General features: G+C 35.6%; 1 protein-coding gene across 4 annotated transcripts in view; it reads right to left on the bottom strand.

Annotated features, from left to right (window-relative positions):
• Window positions 1–18076, bottom strand: part of ASCC3 (activating signal cointegrator 1 complex subunit 3) — a 288816-nt gene that overhangs the window by 198217 nt on the left and 72523 nt on the right. For all 4 annotated transcript variants that reach the window (XM_064447559.1, XM_064447556.1, XM_064447557.1 and 1 more), the window contains 2 exons: window positions 8904–9104; window positions 8303–8443 (listed from right to left, as the gene is read on the bottom strand). In XM_064447559.1, coding sequence (XP_064303629.1) covers window positions 8303–8443; window positions 8904–9104 — 342 coding nt within the window. The remainder of the gene's footprint in view (window positions 1–8302; window positions 8444–8903; window positions 9105–18076) is intronic.

The raw sequence follows: 18076 nt of genomic DNA, 5'->3' as shown, positions 1-18076 counted from the left end.
CCTTTTGTTCTAAACTACTCTTACTTCCAGTATAAATAGCTAGCTGAAGGTAAAAAGAAAAACAATCAGCTAATAAAATTAGCAGTAAGCTAACAAAACATTTCTTTTGGTTGTGAAATACCATAATAAAGTAAAATTTCAATGAAAGCAGTAACTTTATTTAAAAAAAAAAATCCAAAACTAAAACTAGCTATGGTGGGTTAACAGTGGTGGCGGTGAGATGCCCACGCAGCCACTCTCTCAATTCCCCTCCTCAGCTGAACAGGGGGAGAAAATAAGATGGAAAAGCTCATGAGCTGAGATAAAGACTGAGAGGTCATTTACCATTTACTGTCACAGGCAAAACAGACTTGACTTGGGGAAACTTAATTTGATTTATTGCAAATTAAAAATAGAGTACAATAGTGGGGAAACAAAGACAAAACCTAGAACACCTTGCCTTCTAGTTCCCCTTCTTCCCAGGCTCAACTTCACTGCTTTGTTCCCAACTCCTCCACCTCCTGGGGGATGGGGGTTGCAGTCAGTCCATAACCCTTTGTCTCTGCCGTTCCTTCCTCATGCTTTTCCCCCAATCCAATGTGGGGTTCCTCCCACATGAAATAGTCCTTCACAAACTGCTCCAACACAGGTCCTTTCCACAGACTGCAGTTCCTGGTAGGATAAACCTGCTCCTGCATGGGTTCCTCTCCACAGGCCACAGTTCCTGCCAAGAGCCTGCTCCTGCATAGGCTCTGCATGGGCCACAGTTTGCTTTAGGGCACCATCCACCTGCTGCGATGTGGGGTCCTCCCAGGGCTGCAGTGTGGATGTCTGCTCCATCACGGTCTCTTCCATGGGCTGCAAGGGAATCTCTGCTCCATCCCCTGGAGCACCTCCTCCCCTGCCTCCTGCTCTGACATTGGTGTCTGCGGGGCTGTTTCTCACACTTTTTTCCTCACTCCTATCTCTCTCTCAACTGCTGCACAGTGTTTTTGCCCTTTGCTCTTTCTTAAATATGCTTCCCCAGAGGCACCACCACCTTGGCTGCTGGGCTGAGCTGTGCCCTGTGGTGGGTGCACTGGAGCCAGCTGGGTCTGGCACGGTGGAGACCCCCACTGCCAGGCCCTGGGCACAGACACCCCAAAAATTAGCACAATGTGATTATAAAGTGATGAAAAGGCATTCAGCGTAGTTATTGGTGGGGTTTTTTTCCTGAATAGTTTGGAAATTATTCACATATTTAAGCTGCTCAACATGTTCAGCACTTGGCAAATGAAAATGATATCACTTCTCAAATCTAAAGCCTTGAAGGATGGTTTCTTAGCAAAATGTTAAGATAGGTTTTACATAAATCGTGAGCAACGTTAAGAATCAACATTGAAAGCAACATGATTTTAGCTTACAAAGGCTAACTGAGCAGAGAACAAATATGACAGCTGGCTGCCCCTTTTCTCACTGCCAGTGCAAGTCAGGGTGAGCAGGGCTTTCTTCACCACCACCCTCCCTGCCCCCCCCCACTTTTTTTAAAAAAGAATGAGCGGCATAGATAAAAAGTCTATCTTTCATTTTGTGCCTTTGTGTATTTCATTGACGCAGGACAGTAGAGCAAACAAATTTAAGCTCTGAATTTGATTTATTTGAACATCTTGGAATTTTTCAGAGTTGTGAAATTACAAAAGTTTATGAAGTTATGAAGAAGGCAGGTTTTTTAAAACAAAAAAGGGTGAGTGCTACTCTAGGTTTCCTACTTCCTGTCTACGTTAATGAGAAATGTTTAAAGGATTTTAGGTTGAAAGCAGACTAAGGTCAGATACAGTGCTTGCTTCTGATATCTCTTTCTTTAACTGGACATGCTATTAATTTTTATCAAATCCATGACAGAAAAATAAGACAGAGATATTTGGAGGCCTGCAGAAACCTAGAAGTTTCAGAAATGTCTGGTACTGTGAAGGCTGGCAGGCCCACTGACAGGCACAGCCTGGCAGTTCAGAAAACATATAAATCTCTTTGTGGGCTATGAAGTACTTTAATACTATGTAAATACTACAGAAAATCCAATACTATATTTTAAATTAATAACCTTGCTTTCTGTATAATCAATTTCTTGATTAACAAGGACAATAACAGAAAAGGAAATACTTGCCTTTATTAAAAAAATAAATCTATATTCCAAGAGAGGTAAAAAGCATTCAATAGTTCAGAAGTTGCAGAATCAGGATTATTCACACAATAATAGATTCATTTTCCCATAATATTTATTTAAAACACAATAAATTTCCTTCTCCTGCTCTCTGAATCCCTTTAACTCCAAGAATATGAGAAGGAAGGAACAGAGATATATAGAGGTTTATAGGCTGGGGAAATTAGTCTGCTTACAAAATTTGACCAGATTTGTTTTCAACTGCTATGTAATTTTAGCAACACAGAAAGCACTGCTAATCTGGCCTTAACACCAAGACATATCTGTAGCAAGCAAGGCTCATGACAGTCTGGCAGCCTTCAAGGTAAAGCAAGAAGTTTGGCTTATAACTGCAGGTCTGAGGCACAAAATAAAGCAAAAACATGATTGAAAAATAAAATGTCAGAACTTGAAAATGCCAGTCTCTTATATGCAATTATTTGAATTAGGACGCTAGCTGTTGACAAGGTTTGAAGTGTAACACACCTCATACAAAACTGCAGAGGTCCTAGCCTATGGATGAGGAATATTCACAGTAACTGAAGGTGCAATAGAACAGTAAAATAACTTTCCTTAAAAATAAAATACAATATCCTTAACAATTTTTTAAAATTATTTTTCAAGTTTAAAGAAGCAGAAGAAATTTTGATGGATTTTCACTGTGCTATGCCAAGGGTCTTAACTTTGTTTCATGTTATGCATATATAAAACATTAAAGAGAAATTATCTCCTACATGTTTTTTGATGCCCACTACCTTTAAAAGTTACTAATTGTTAAAGCCAGAAGGCATTTCTGCAACTCCCTGGAGGCTACTGCTGTTTTGTACATGTTAAGGCATCAGGCTGCTCACTGTGCCCAGTGCAGGGCAGTGCCTTCAGACTTGAGGTTACATTATAAATCTATACTGCTCCAATCCCAGCTGTATTCTCCAGCTTTCAAAAGATAACTAGTACTAGTACATTTGTTGGAAACACAAGGTCAAAGATAACTGATCTGAAAGCCCACATGTTGATTCTGAAGTTGTGTTATATAATTTTCTAGGCTGTATAAAGCAAAGGCTGAGTAGCTATATATATGTGCAATCAAAAAAGTCCACAAGGACTATCACCCAAATAATCCATTGCCTTCTAACAAAACACTTCATGTTATCTTGAATGCTACCCAGCAAAATATAGAATTTGTTACTTATGAATATTTTCAATTTAATCATTAAGACTAACATAACAAAATCAACTTACCAAACAATAGATTATGGCTAAAGTATGCCTAATATCATTGTGGTTTAAGTGATGTCTAAGTATCAGAGTCTCCTAGATAATAGTATGTCAGCATATAAACACCCTTAGATAATAGTAGGTCAGTATACAAACATGCATACAGACATACAGACAACAGGAAGAATATCAACTGTAGGGAAATAAACTCCCTGATATTGTTTTTAAAGGAAGAAAAGGAAGTTAATGTATACTTATTTAAACTATGAAAAAAAGCTTTAATAATGCAAGATAAACTCTCTACACGAACCAGTACAATAGCTAGGATTATTTAGTTTTGTAACAAGTTTATTTTCTTCTGTTCCCAGGTTCAGTGAAGCACTTATTTACATACAAATTATTTGGTAATGGACCCTGGATGTATTCTGTCTGAAACATTAAAGTGACATGTTAAATATTTACACCTACTCCTTTTCACAAAAACATGAAGAGAAATTGCATCTTACAGTTTTAACACGCATCCCACATCTTACACTTAGATAAGTAGTAGTTGTGGCTTTCACTGCACAAGGTGTGGGGAGCAGGTCAGAAGACTGACTGAAGAGTCAATAAAACAATTATTTTCATTTTTCTTTTTAAGGCAATTTCATTATTGGTAAAATTAGAAATAACTTCTTTTAAAAGCTTGGCTCCCGAAGTATGTGTTGGAACCATAGTACTGTTAATAAATATTCTAAGTATAGTATGGAGCAACATGGAAGTAAAATCATTTCATGTATAATACCATAAAGGTATGGAGCAGGAGGAGACACTGATTCCTGTCCTGGTTTCAGCTGGGATAGAGTTCATTTTTCTCCCAGTAGCTGGTATAGCGCTGTGTTTTGGATTTAGTATGAGAAAAACAGTGATAACACACTGATGTTTTAGTTGTTGCTGAGTAATGCTTACACTAAGTCAAGGACTTTTCAGCTTCTCATGCTCAACTAACTGAGAAGCCTGGAGATGCACAAGATGCAGGGGGCACAGGCAGGACAGCTGACCCCAGTTGGCCAAAGGGATATTCCATACCATGTCATGACATGCTCAGCATATGAACTAGGGGAAACCTGGCCAGGGGTCCGCTGCTTGGGGACTAGCTGGGCATTGGTTGGTGGGTGGGGAGCAACCGCATCATGCATCACTTGCTTTCTATAGTATTATTATTATTAGTATTACAATTTTATTTTATTTCAATTATTAAACTCTCTTCATCTCAAACCCATGAGTTTTCTCACTTTTACTTCTCCAATTCTCTCCCTGATCCCACTGTGGGGGGAGTGAGCGAGCGGCTGTGTGTTGCTCAGTCACTGGCTGAGGTTAAACCACTACAATATCTTCTGGATGAATATAAATGACAGCATGGAAAGCACAGAGAAAGGTATTGCTGAAAAATTGTGCTACAGACCTTTGTAATGGGCATATCTTTCAAAAACATTTAAAAGATTTTATTCCATCGTAAAAGGAATGAAAATTCAAATTACTCATTACCTTTTTTTGGCTAACATTTTCATCTTTTAAAAATATTTGTAGAAAAGGTAATAAAGGCAGACCCCGCTGTACATTAAGGCTGAATTCCTGAGAAGCAAGACAGTTAGCAATTTGTCAGACAAAGCAGTTTTTCCTCATCAGAATAAGCATAACAGATGCATGTAATGACTTACAAAATACACATATTTAAATACACATAGGCAAAGTGTGAAGGATGAAGCATGAAGGATGAAGGAAGAAGAAAATTATCAGGATTGTCACTGAAGTGCTACTTCTAACTAATACCTGACAATCACCTCATTTTTGTGTCTTTCATTGTGACTGATTTGATTCACCTGAGGATGAAAATGAAGACGGTGAAAATTTAACTGCTCAGAAAAGAGGCAGAAGACAACTGTCACAGAAGATTTATATCAGGCCTACAGCTTTGTAGAAGAACCAGCTGAGATCTTTTGAAACAGTGATCCAAAGTGAAATGCCTTCATCTGCTTCGGTTGATGATCCTACTCCTGTCCTTTATCCCCCCTACTAAATACACTACCCCTGTGTGCATGCATCCACAATAACTTTAATTCTTACAGGAAAAACTGCTTTACTGTGAAACATGGGCACTTCATCTATTACAGTAGTAAAGGCTAGAAAGCAGGATAATGATTGGCAAAGCAACTCAAACATAAAATAAGCAGCAACACGTACCAGAGTACTCCTGTCTGAGAAATGTATACATTAGAGAGGCTGAGAAGTAAAATAAAGTTTTGACGTGAGAATCAATTTACTGTAGGGTAAAAGCAATGAAAGACACCTGCTTGGACAAGTGTATAGTAGATGAAAGAAAGCTCATGAATTTTCATAGGAAACCATATATGCAAATAGCAATAAGGAATATCCAGCACAAGTGCCCCTTCCTCAGTTTATAAGGCTATATATTTTCTGTGCATTTTGATAAACAGGGATAAAAAGCCCACTGCTGGGCTCCAGATTTTGCAAGAAAAGCAGCAGCAATTACATTGGTAACTCTTCGATTGTTGTTTCTCTCCTCTGCACCTCCTACAAATTCTGATTAATCATAAGGAAAGGCTGACTAACTACAACAAACAAAAGAAACGAAAAAATTAATATTTCACAGTCCCAGAATTTTTGGACTTTTTATATTTGTCTTTTTAAACTTTCCAATGTTTTGAAAAGCAAAGAAGCAAAACTATTATTGATGCAGAAGCAAAACTGAAATTAATTAATGCTTTAATTATAGTTCCACTGATAATCTAGGAACTAAATTTTGCATCACAAATTATGTAATGGTCTCCAAATTTTCCTCTTCTGAAGACCATTTTTCTTTCACCTCCATTCCCCTAAAAAGTTTAGGAACTACAAATACAGCACACTTCAGATTAGTGTTTCTATTCTATGAAGTACATACAAAAATGTAGAAATCCTTTGAAGACGAGTAAGTTACAGGTAACAAAAATAAATGTCAAAGCAATGAGATGAGTCCACGGCAGGAAAAAAAATTGATTTTTACCTACATCCTCCCCTTGCCATTTCTTCTCGATTTTTATACATAAATCTACTTTAGCCTCTTCCTCAAAAGAAAATGAAGTTATGTGACTAGTGGTATTTTGGACTGAAATAGGAGAGCATGACGAAACAGACAGCCTTTCTACACTGCAGTTACGATGTTGTTCTAAATTAATACTTTGAATATATTAATATAAAATTTCACATTACTAGAGTAATAAAATTTCAACTTTATAAACCATTTTCCATACACATTTCTTAATAATGCCAGAAGTGGGTTTTTTTGTTGGTATTTTGGTTGTTTGGGTTTTTTTCCCCTTTCCTTACTTTTTTACTGCATGCAAGCAGAGTTTTAGTAATGAGGTGAGATTTTCTGAGTTACGTTACAAACTAGGAGAGCAAGAGAAAATAGTATTCCATTCAACATTCATTCTGTTCATTGAATTTTATCCTTTCACTTAGAGCAGTTTTTTCCACTGTCATTTCATTTTTGGCGGTGATTGCACATGCTCTGTCACTATTAAAACTCTGACCCAGTTGATTACGTGCCCTAAGCTGAAAAGTATTGTGAGAACAGGAAGTAATCGTAAATGATAATTTGGTGTATGTAAATAGTTTAAATTATTAAAAGTCCCTGTTGAAAAATGTTTTACTTCGTAAACCCAAATTTTAGGCAGTGTTTCAAAGCAATTCTGATAAAGTACCAGCGATATTGCCGTTATTCATTGATATTGGTCTGATATTTATTGGTTACCACAGCGTTGTGACTGTACGCGTCAATGTATGCATCTATATCTTCTAATACAGATTATTGCTACCCAGAACTTCATACTAGATTACTGCAGTGGTCCTTTTTATTATTAATTACATATAGATGTCTATTTATGTGAAGAGTTTTCTCTGGTGTTATAATCAAAACGTAAAATACATCAAAACTAAGACTGGCACAATATAACTCATCTGAATCAATAATTACTACAAGTTACATTTATAAATGTTTATATCGATAATACAACCAACTCTCATCCTGTCTCTTGGACCAGGCAGGGGAAGGAAGGGTAATTACAAGGAACATTATGTAAGAACAGATATAAAAGTATCTCAATATTTTGGAAAAATGATATTTCGCTGACACAAACAGCATTTGCCTGAAATAAATGTGACAAGAAGTATCTGCTAAAATGGAAAAACCTCCAGCTATGCAGTACTATTTATGAGGCTAAAAATGCAAATTTTATTCATTTCTGTGAATGTTGAAATGTTTAACCTAGAGATGTCTTATACTTCTCCTCATTTGTCCTTACAAAGGAAAAGTAGCATCAGCCATTGACAGAAACCAACAGCTTTCGTTTTTTTTTTAATAAAAAGAATAATTATTTTGACATATTTGCAATAATACTGTTACAGCATTTCAAATTGATTCAGAATTTACCATTTGCAGACCAGACCTTCAACTTTTCAAAGATGGTTATTGTCAAAGAATGCCAAATCTGAAATTATGAATGTTAGTTTCTTGCAAACACATATAACACTTGGTTTGTAATCCTCAAAGGATAAGGGCACAACCCACTAATGTTCACAAGCTGGAATCAGGTAAGATTTTATACAAAGGTTATATGGAAGTTGGCCACCGTAGTAGTAAGTCTAAATGGGAAAACCAAAAAAGTTTAATGAGCCCATTGCTTAAGGTATTTCTGATGTATTAGTGTTTTAATCACTTTGAATTGAAAGCCATGTTTTGGAACATAACCAGTGTAATTGCAGACTCAGTAATAACATTTCAGTGCTTCATCAATACATTTATTACAAGGGGTTTGAAGAAAGGACCAGGGTACCTATGCGTATGACTGCACAGAGAGAACAATATTTTAAAAATATTAATCATACCTGTGTTCGCAGAATTTCACCTTTTGAAAGTTGCATATCACCAGTCAACTCTTTCACAGTAATGCCTAGTGGTTCCAGACGCTTGCTGAAGTAATTTGTCATTTCAGCTGCCAAAGCCTTCATAGGAGCAACATATACAATCTGCACCAAAAGGACACTCGCTTGATAAATGAGCAAACCCCACAATTTCGTTTGTTTCATGGCAACCATTACAAATCACAATTTATTGTGAAATATGATGCCAGGCGCTTACAGTAAAAAATCTTAATAGTGATATATGAAAAGTAGTTATCTTTGTTGGATAAGTGTGCAGCTGTTTAAAGGACAATGGATTTTGTTTATACAGCCTCATCACTTTGAAAATTGGTTCTGCATCAAAGCTAAATGCATTTTCATAGCTTTTTACTTGCATAATAAGATTTTTAGAACACAAATAAGAATAGCTTTAACAATAATGAAGTAAATCAAAACTAGCCTTATCTTTTACTTGGAAGAGTGTAATACCTTTGAAATACTTCCTGATTTCATATTCCATGGATAACATATAACAGGTTTTACCTTACAAGTTAAAAAGCTGTTACTTGCTTCATTAAACTCCTACCTTAAACTCATCCTTTTTGATAACCCCATGCTGGACATGCTGGCGAATTTCATGAAGGACTGTCAGCATAGCAATGTTAGTCTTCCCAGCTCCAGTGGGGGCACAGATTAGCATGTTCTCATTTGTGTTGTAGGCAGTCTCAAAAACTATAGATTGGATGCGGTTTAGTCTTTTCATGCCTTTAAAAGCAAGTTGTCCAATCTGTTAAAACAAACAAGAAACACAACAAAAAACAACATACATTTTTCATATATGAGTGTGTGTCTGTCTATTCATATATTAATCACAAGAAAAAGAACACATGGTAACAAAATTTCAGATGTCTGTTGAAATATATTTATTATTCCAAGGTTTTTATTCTGAGGCTACCGCTCTCACCCAACCCTCAAATATTGTCTCCACAAGGAAAACAAAATATAGCAAGATAACAGCTGTTAAAATGAATCAAAATCTTTAGCCCATGCTATTTCAGCACTTAATTTGTTTTTAATCAAGAGTGTGACCAACAACCTATTAATAATTAAATAAACATCTGTAAAACAGCAATAGTCAGAAGAATATATATCTTTAAAGCTAAGATGACAAACTACAACTACTCTAATGGAAGAGGCAGCAATACACAGGAACCTGCTGAAGAAACAGATTATTTTTGATATTGTTTATGATTAATTTTGTGCAGTAAAGTTTAATTATGCAAACACACACAAACATATTCACTAATAACCATCTCCTTGCTTCTGAGGAAATCTTCATCTTGCAATTGTTAATGTTCAGACCTTTCTCCAGCAACACTTCCAAAAAACTGCAGGCTCCAAAACGAACATAAAACTTGTATGTGTAGTCCCAAATAAACTTTGAGAATGTTTTAAAAAATTAAATTATATAGTTACAGGCAGTTATCGGTATTATAGTTCAATATATGTTTAAATCTTATAAACTACGAATCATGAATTGTAAAAATACTTTGTTCCTTTTGGTCTCTCTGAAAAATGAGATTTTCACCAAGAAGAACTGCTGTAGACAGTTACAATTTCTCCATTTGAAGGTTCTAAGACTTCTGCAGCTAAAGAACAGACCCTTAAGATATAAAATTAGTTTTCTAATAAACTTGCTTTTTCTTAGTGTCTTTCACAGACACTTAAAAGAGACTGTAGAAAACAGAATTATTTTCTTTCTACAGATTTAATTACCTGCACCGCTTCTACTAACAATCATGAAAAATATCTTACTGATATTTTTGAAGATTGTAATTTTTATTTGTAGGAAACCACAAAAGTACAAATTCACTGTAAAGAACAGTACTGATAGCACCTTATGAAGATCTCCCCTTCCATTATTCTAGGTGCTTTACTTAATTTACAGTCATTTGCTATGGTAATAGCTTCTCCAATACTAATAATATTCTTTCCAGTTCTTTCCAATACTAAGCAAATTATTTGAGGAATAGGAATGAGGGCTTCATCGACTATTCCGTGCCATTATTTTATTTAACTTTGCGACATGAAGCACTAGGTCTATCATTTGCTGCGGCTTCTTGGTAGTAGCCTCATGTGAGAGCCTGAGGTGCGAATTACAAATTTAGATTAATACACCATTTTCACAATACATGACAATGCTGTACTGTTATGTACAGGAATGACATACTTAATGACTGGCCAACTGTAGTTTTATTCTAGAGAATTAAATATTAAAAAACAACATTCATTGACATAAAAGTAAATAAAAATGCCATGCAATCAACACACTGTTTCTTTTTTAAAAAATCTGCTTTTCAGTTTAGCAGTACCTTTGTCTTAGCAAAGCTTTCTGGTTGAAAACTTCTTGTGCAACATTGAAAAAACAAGTCCCATTCAAGTCATGGATTGCATTTGTATTTAAAGGATTGGCACATCTCAAATACATTCAAATACCTATGCTACACTGTTAAGCCTCTTTGGTGAAGGAAAAAAAAAAAGTATCTAATGCAAGTACTTCCAGTACTTTTCATGAAGTTTCTTCAATTTTTTTAAATGAAATTCATTATTAAATATAAACCTAACTATTAATGTTCTTTCACAGTTTATTCTGCTTACAAGACTGCCGGGGGAAAGCTTATTTGTTTTGCACCAAGTTTTGTATACATAATGTTTACTTGGTGTATTGTCTTCAAAATTAATTTCATCTTCATGAATGAGACTATTATAAAGTGTTAATGGGTTTCCCGGAAACCTGCTGATTACATTAGTACTAGCGGGGTTCAATCAGCTATTTTTACGGCTGCCTTAGTCATTTTAGGTATCTAATTTGCCTGTTACTTCACTTTAAGATTTCTTGACAGGTCTTTGAAAATGGTTACATTCTTCCTTTTCCCTCCTATTCCATCTAATTGCTTTCAGAAGCTAGTATAAACACCGTAAAGTTCACACTGATAAACACTGTTTATCAGTGTTTATAATAAAGGATCTATGGAGAGAAGCTCACAAACACAACTGGTGATTACAGAATTGAACTAACAAAACACTACATTGCACAATATGTGTATTATTTAAAGAAGCAGAAACATAGTTGTCTAAATGAAGTCTGGTGTAAATGTCCAGAAAAGAAAGACAGGAATTTTTCAGCCACTCAGTTGAACGCGTATGGCTTTACACATACAGGTCTCCTTGCAGTTGTGTGATTGTTAATACTCTTAAATAAAGTATGTCTTTTAAGTGTTTTCTTAAACTACTGCCTGTAGGAATACATTGTTCCAGCTTCTCTTAGTCTTTAGGTGGGGAGGCTAAGACATCGTTTTCCTCCACATTTGGAAGAAATTACATTTACTGTAGCCCTGGGACATGTAATTGTTAGCAAAATAAATAAATATTTACATAAATAAAAATAATATTTAGATAAAGAATATTTAGATAAATATTTAGTCAAATAATTTCCTGTCTCTTCTCCTATTGGAGAGTAGTAACACCATGGATTAAGACTGACTTCGTAAGCAGCAATAAACATGTTCCAGAAGCACCAGTATTAACTGTGTAACAAGTTACAACCTCAGCTTGTTTTCTGGAAAGATGCTAAACCTACTGAAACAGGAACATTAAGAGTAGAATAAAGATTAATAATGAAACAAAACCTGTAAAAGCCTGGTTAAGAACTAGAAGTATATTTTTTATTAATGGTATTCTGACCAGAATCTAGACTTTCACTCAAGACAATAATTAATTTTCAAGCAACTCAAAAGAAAAATGTGGGCATTGACAAATCAATACACATACACAATGTTCACAATCACAGTACACACTCGATGCATAATATTCTTCGAAAGGTGACTCTGCAGGAACATATTAAGGTTTTTAAAAAGCTACAAGAGAATGGAATTACAGAGAAAAACAATATCTTAAGACTTCTTCAAACCAACTCCCCATTTGGTTGAAAAAAAAATATTACAGGTTACCCATCCCTAAAACTTTTATTCCAAACAGTAAGTACATGGGCATAATCCAAACCCAGTAGTTCTGCACTTAAAAATCAGTAAGAAAAAAATGGACAGCAGACAGAAATGTAATAGTATGCACAGAAGTCCACAGTTTGACAAACGCACTGAGAAGATTTGCTTTTTTAATTTGTCATTTGCACAAACTACCTAGTTTTAAAGCTGAAAACAATTCTTTTTCCTCCTGGAATATTAACATTAGTCAAGACTTCTACAGACATTTTCAGATAAACCACTGAAATCCCTTCTTGCTTAAAGGACTGGTAGCCACTGGAAGGCAGAATCTATTTTTTACTGAAGGTGAATGAGATGCAACATTCTTCGGCTTTGTATTCCACAGCTGATTTATGCCTAGAATTCTACACAAACCAAAGTAAGTTTAAGCAGAGTACAGTCGGAGTGCTATTCTCAACAAACACAATTTCACACCCAAGATGGTGCTACTTTTACCTAAGTGTGAATCAATGTGAAGACCACTGAGAAGCAAACAAGATGATACTCAAAGGCAGCTCTGATATGAATGTATCAAACCTTTATTTTTACTTCAGCAAATTTTACAGTTCTTTCCCAAGGAATTTACTATTATAACTAATGCATTTATGAGTAAATAAGATTACACTTAATGAAGATATTCTAAATTAGTAATTTCATTAAAAAGATATTTGTGTTGGTGCTCTAACAGCAATTTAAAAATAGGACAAAACTGTTAAAGTCACTGAAGTAATATTCACTAATAAGGCCATACAATTCAGTATGCAGGCAACCTACAGCTCAGAAACACAACTGCTTTAAAAACACGGTAGTAACAGCGTCTGTTCTAAGTAGCACAGGCCATCAGCACTTTAGACAGAGTTTTAGTCAAGCCACTAAATTCACTAAATTCACTAGCCAGACCTTGTAGTTCTACAGTTTAATAAATATGACACAGAAGAAACTTTTTTCCCAATTTGGTTTATGTAAATAATTTCAATTATTAAAAGTCCCTGTTGAAAAGTTTATTCTGTAAACCCAAATTTTAGGCAGACAGTGTTGCAAAGTAATTCTGATAAAGTACCAGTGATAAAGCTGTTGCTCATTGATATTAGTTTATTTGTTGGTTACCACAGCTTTGTGACTGTATGCATCCCTCGTCCTGACATCACAGAATCACAGAATGGTTGGGGTTGGAAGGGATCTCTGGAGACCATCTTGTCCAACCCCCCTGCTTGAGCAGGGACACCTAGAGCAGGGGGCACAGGAACGCGTCCAGGCGGGGTTTGAAAATCTCCAGGGAAGGAGACTCCACAACCTCTCTGGGCAGCCTGTTCCACTGCTCTGGCACCCTCACAGGAAAGATGTTTTTCCTCATATTCAGGTGGAACTTCCTGTGTTCCAGCTTGTGCCCATTGCCCCTTGTCCTGGCATTGGGCATCACTGAAAAGAGTCCAGTCCCATCCTCTGACACCCGCCCTTCAGATATTTATAAGCATTGATAAGATCCCCCCTCAGTTTTCTCCAGGCTGAACAAACCCAGGTGTCAGCCCTTCCTCATAAGGCAGATGCTCCAGTCCCCTGATCATCTTCATGGCTGGACTTGCTCAAGCAGTTAAATAATAAAATACATATAAATAATATAAGTAATCTCTAGGTCATCTTTCCCCTTTGCTGTACTTTGGAATGTTGTTGGTTAAAATACCTATCTATGCATGCACACTCATACACACACACAAATATTTATCTATATATGTACGTAGACATACACATTTTAATAAATACATTCCTACTATCCCCCAAACTATGAACATTTGGTAGTCCTCCCTGCTTTCTAATTATGCATGTATACATCTAAAGCACTGTTGTGCCAGTGTAAATCCTATTTTGTTACTGAAGGTACACTCCTGTGTGGCTGTGGGGACTTCCACAGCCTCCCTCTCCTGATGATATTTTTCATATTCTGCTGCTTTCATGGAGGTGATAGCTCTTGAGATTTAGGAACAACAATGAATAAAAATATAACTACATAAATAGCACAATGGTAAAATTATTTTTGTATTATCTTAGGACTACTATTTGAGAACATAATTTCCTACCTGCCCCAAGGACTGAAATGTTGCCTTTCAAAGTGCATATATAGATTTAAGCAAAGGCTCATAACATGGAAAAGAAAAACTGCATGATGTTTGGATCTGCTCCATTTAGCACCAAATCATATCAGTGAGATTTCATTGGACTTAGGGGGACAATTTTTGTAGGAACAAGTAGCATACACAGAGATATGAAAATTATACAAGCATACCCAATAGAGCTTAGCATTGGCTTTGGGCCATAATCAGCATTACAATTTCTTCAAGTAAGTACAAATTATGTCTCATCTGAAGTGTAGTACCTGAAGAGTTATGTGCTATAAAGGAAGTTTGGCGTAAAACACATTAGACATGCAAGTAACAAAAGGCACCAGAGAACTAGCAGGTGGTTTCAAAGCCGTGCATGCTGCAAGTGACTAGGCTAGAATTAAAAGTAATTCTTGCATGGTATGGCTATCCCTGTCACTATTAGTATTAATCACAGATCACAGAATCATTTAGGCTGGAGATGATCTAGTCCAACCCCCCTGCTCAAAGCAGGATCACCTATATCAGGTGGCACAGGACTGTGCAGTTGGGTTTTAAATATCTCCAGGGATCTCACTCTACAACCTCCCTGGGCAAGGCATACCAGTGTCTGACCAGTTCACAATAAAAAATTACTTTTATGTGTTCAGATGGAATTTAATGTGTTCTAATTTGCACCCACTGCCTCTGGTGCTGTCACTGGGCACCACTGAGGAGAGTCTGGCTCCCTCTTTGTTAATCATTCATTCCCACATCAGGTATTTATATACACTTGTAAGATTCCTCCCGAGCCTCCTCTTCTCCAGCTCTCTTCAGCCTCTCCTCACATGGAAGATGCTCCAGTCCCTTAATTAGATTAAGAAACTAGAAGAAATTCCTAGAAATGACAGATAATGAACCATAAGGGTGAAATTATACTCTGACATCCCAGAGAACAAAGAATCACAGCCCATCAGACTTTCCTGAACATGTTTTTCATTTGAGTTAAACATCATCTTTTAAAAAACTATGGAGTCTTGATTTTTAAAATGATCACCTTTTTCACTGGTTAATGCAATAGGTATTTAAGTAGCAGTGGCCATCAGAAAACAGGGAAATTTTCATACTTTCACGTTATATTAGTATCATTAAACTCAAACCAAACACTGCAAAATTTTCCTAGATTCCAGCAGAGTTCACTAGGATAAAAAAAGTATCCTGAGAGGGGGAAAAAAAATATATATACACACACACACAAGTTCATTATGTGTGAAGGGATTACCTCTACCTAAAGCTATCATAGAACACAAACTATCAAAATTATTACTGTTCTACTTTATTTGGAATGCTGCTTTTAGATCGTGGTTAAACATTTCCCTTCCAGACTTCATGTTTCCCAAGATACTGAAACTGTTATTTTTCTGACAGTTATTCAGTTCTCAGAAATGTGAAAATTCTGGACAGCTCATAACAGCAAGTGCTCTTCAACAAACAAACTTTCATGAGAGGAGAACCAGAGTCCACCCAGAGGAAGTCCAGAACAGTTCCATTAAAAAAAAAATAATTGTGGTAAAATCTAGTAGTATCTTAGTCTCCTACTTACTCTGGTAGCATAGGCACTCCTTGAAAAAACAACAGCCAGTCAAATAAAAAATAAAATCAAAGAATACCATCCCCCAAGGCACAGAAGTTTCCTCCATTATATTAGGTTCAATGATAAGTACTTCCTATGAATGGCTAAATACCATCCTCATGCTCTATATTTTGTTTCTGGCAAATGAGAAGTTCATATTTCCTTTCTCCATATTAATTTCCAACATGCTACAGAAGAAAGAAATGGTTTCTACTATTATCGTTATGATTATACAAAGCACACCTCTTTATTCATATGACAAGAAAAAATAACTCCATTCTTATTTGATGTGTTCAGTCCCAATATTCTAACTGAAAGATTAAGTGGTAGGGTAATTCCAATTTTCCAGTTAGAATTCAGAAAAAGTATTTTGTTAGAATAAGATACAAAATACTCACAGAAAATCTGTCTTCTGCTTAAAGAGACTTTACATTACTTGTTGCTCCTGGTTTTTCTGCAGACTCAGACAACTACTACTCTTCAAAAATTTTAAAACTTCCACTATATTAGCAGTTACTACGTGATCTTGAGGATAATGGAAACTGCAAGTCTGAGATAAATAGCCTATCAGATATAAAGTCAATCTTTTAGTCATGTAGCTCCTCTATCCCAAAACCTTTTAAAAACTTTTAAAACTATTTGGTGATTTCTAACTGAATCCCTTGATGGACATTCTCAGTCCCATTTCTATTACTGAAAGACCCGGGACATTCTTATCCTAGATAAAAGAGATTCATGTCTCAAGGAGAGTACTGAAACTTGTGCGAACTGAAGACAAACATTGAAGTCGGACAAACTATCATTTGTCTAAAATATTTTCAGTGAGAGTTAATATTTTAAATGTTACAGTGTATCAGAATTAGCATACACTTCCCTCATCTTTGAAAATTCCCATTTTGAGATTACATTTCTTAAAACTGAAAAACAATTTTGGTCTTAAGTATGATTTTAATTAGAATTTAAAATAGTACCCTGTATTTCTCTTAAAATTGAAGACCTAGATAAAAGACTAAAATAGACTCAGAAGAACGAAAGCTTGCCTTCAGGTATGCTATCAAAGTAAAGCAGACTGCTGCATTCTTCTCCTACACTCACACTATGAAATTCCATTGAGAAATTACTATACCCTACACAGGATGCAGCAGAAGCACATTATTCACTCTCCAGTCTTAATTATCAAAATGACTAAAACTACTTTGAGTTGTTTTCATTAAAGACTTTACAGATCTCTACACGTGCTTTATACTAAAAAGCCTCTATATTCAGTCAATGCCATAAATGTACCTCCTTAAAGAATGAAAAATGAACATTTAACAAGTTGCTTTCTCAGTTTAAATATTCCACTTATCATGACCATTTAATGATGTCAACAAACATAACAGCTGCAAAGTCACCAGGTAGATATAATTGGATTTCAAATATCACAGTGATTAAGTACAAGAGGAAAAAACCGCTGTGACCCAGAAAGCTAGATTTCTTCAAGCTACATGCAGCTGCACTGTGGCAGAACATGTCTACCTGAAATGCTTCTTGGATTTTTATTGGTCACTGATTTTACTCTACAAAATGTGATATATACATAAAATTCACTCAATTTACAGTCATCTGAACACTGCAATTTAAAGCCTAAATATTGTCTGTCCTTGAAAGCAAATTTAAACTTGTCTTTAAGAGCAGGGTAACAGCACTTCATATATTATATCCTTTTAAAGTATATATTTCAGTATTTTTATTTTTAAATAAACCCTAATGAATTCAATACTATTTTATGCACACAAAAGCATCAGTTCTAACTTTTCATGTAGAAACAAATATTTAAACTGTTAATGTAGAAGCTTCTTCAGGATTTTTTCAAACTATTTACTTTATCTTGCCCTTAACATATGACATAAACTATTTCTTCCTCATAATACCTAACAAAAAAGAGAAAAATTAACAAAGTGCTCTGAAGGATAACTATAGTTGAAACTAGTAATAATTTTAACACATCAAGTAAAAATGAAAGAAT

The sequence above is a fragment of the Phalacrocorax carbo genome, chromosome 3 (genome assembly GCF_963921805.1).
Source record: "Phalacrocorax carbo chromosome 3, bPhaCar2.1, whole genome shotgun sequence".
Taxonomy (NCBI): Eukaryota; Metazoa; Chordata; class Aves; order Suliformes; family Phalacrocoracidae; genus Phalacrocorax; species Phalacrocorax carbo.
This window is presented reverse-complemented; position numbering and strand designations above follow the sequence as displayed.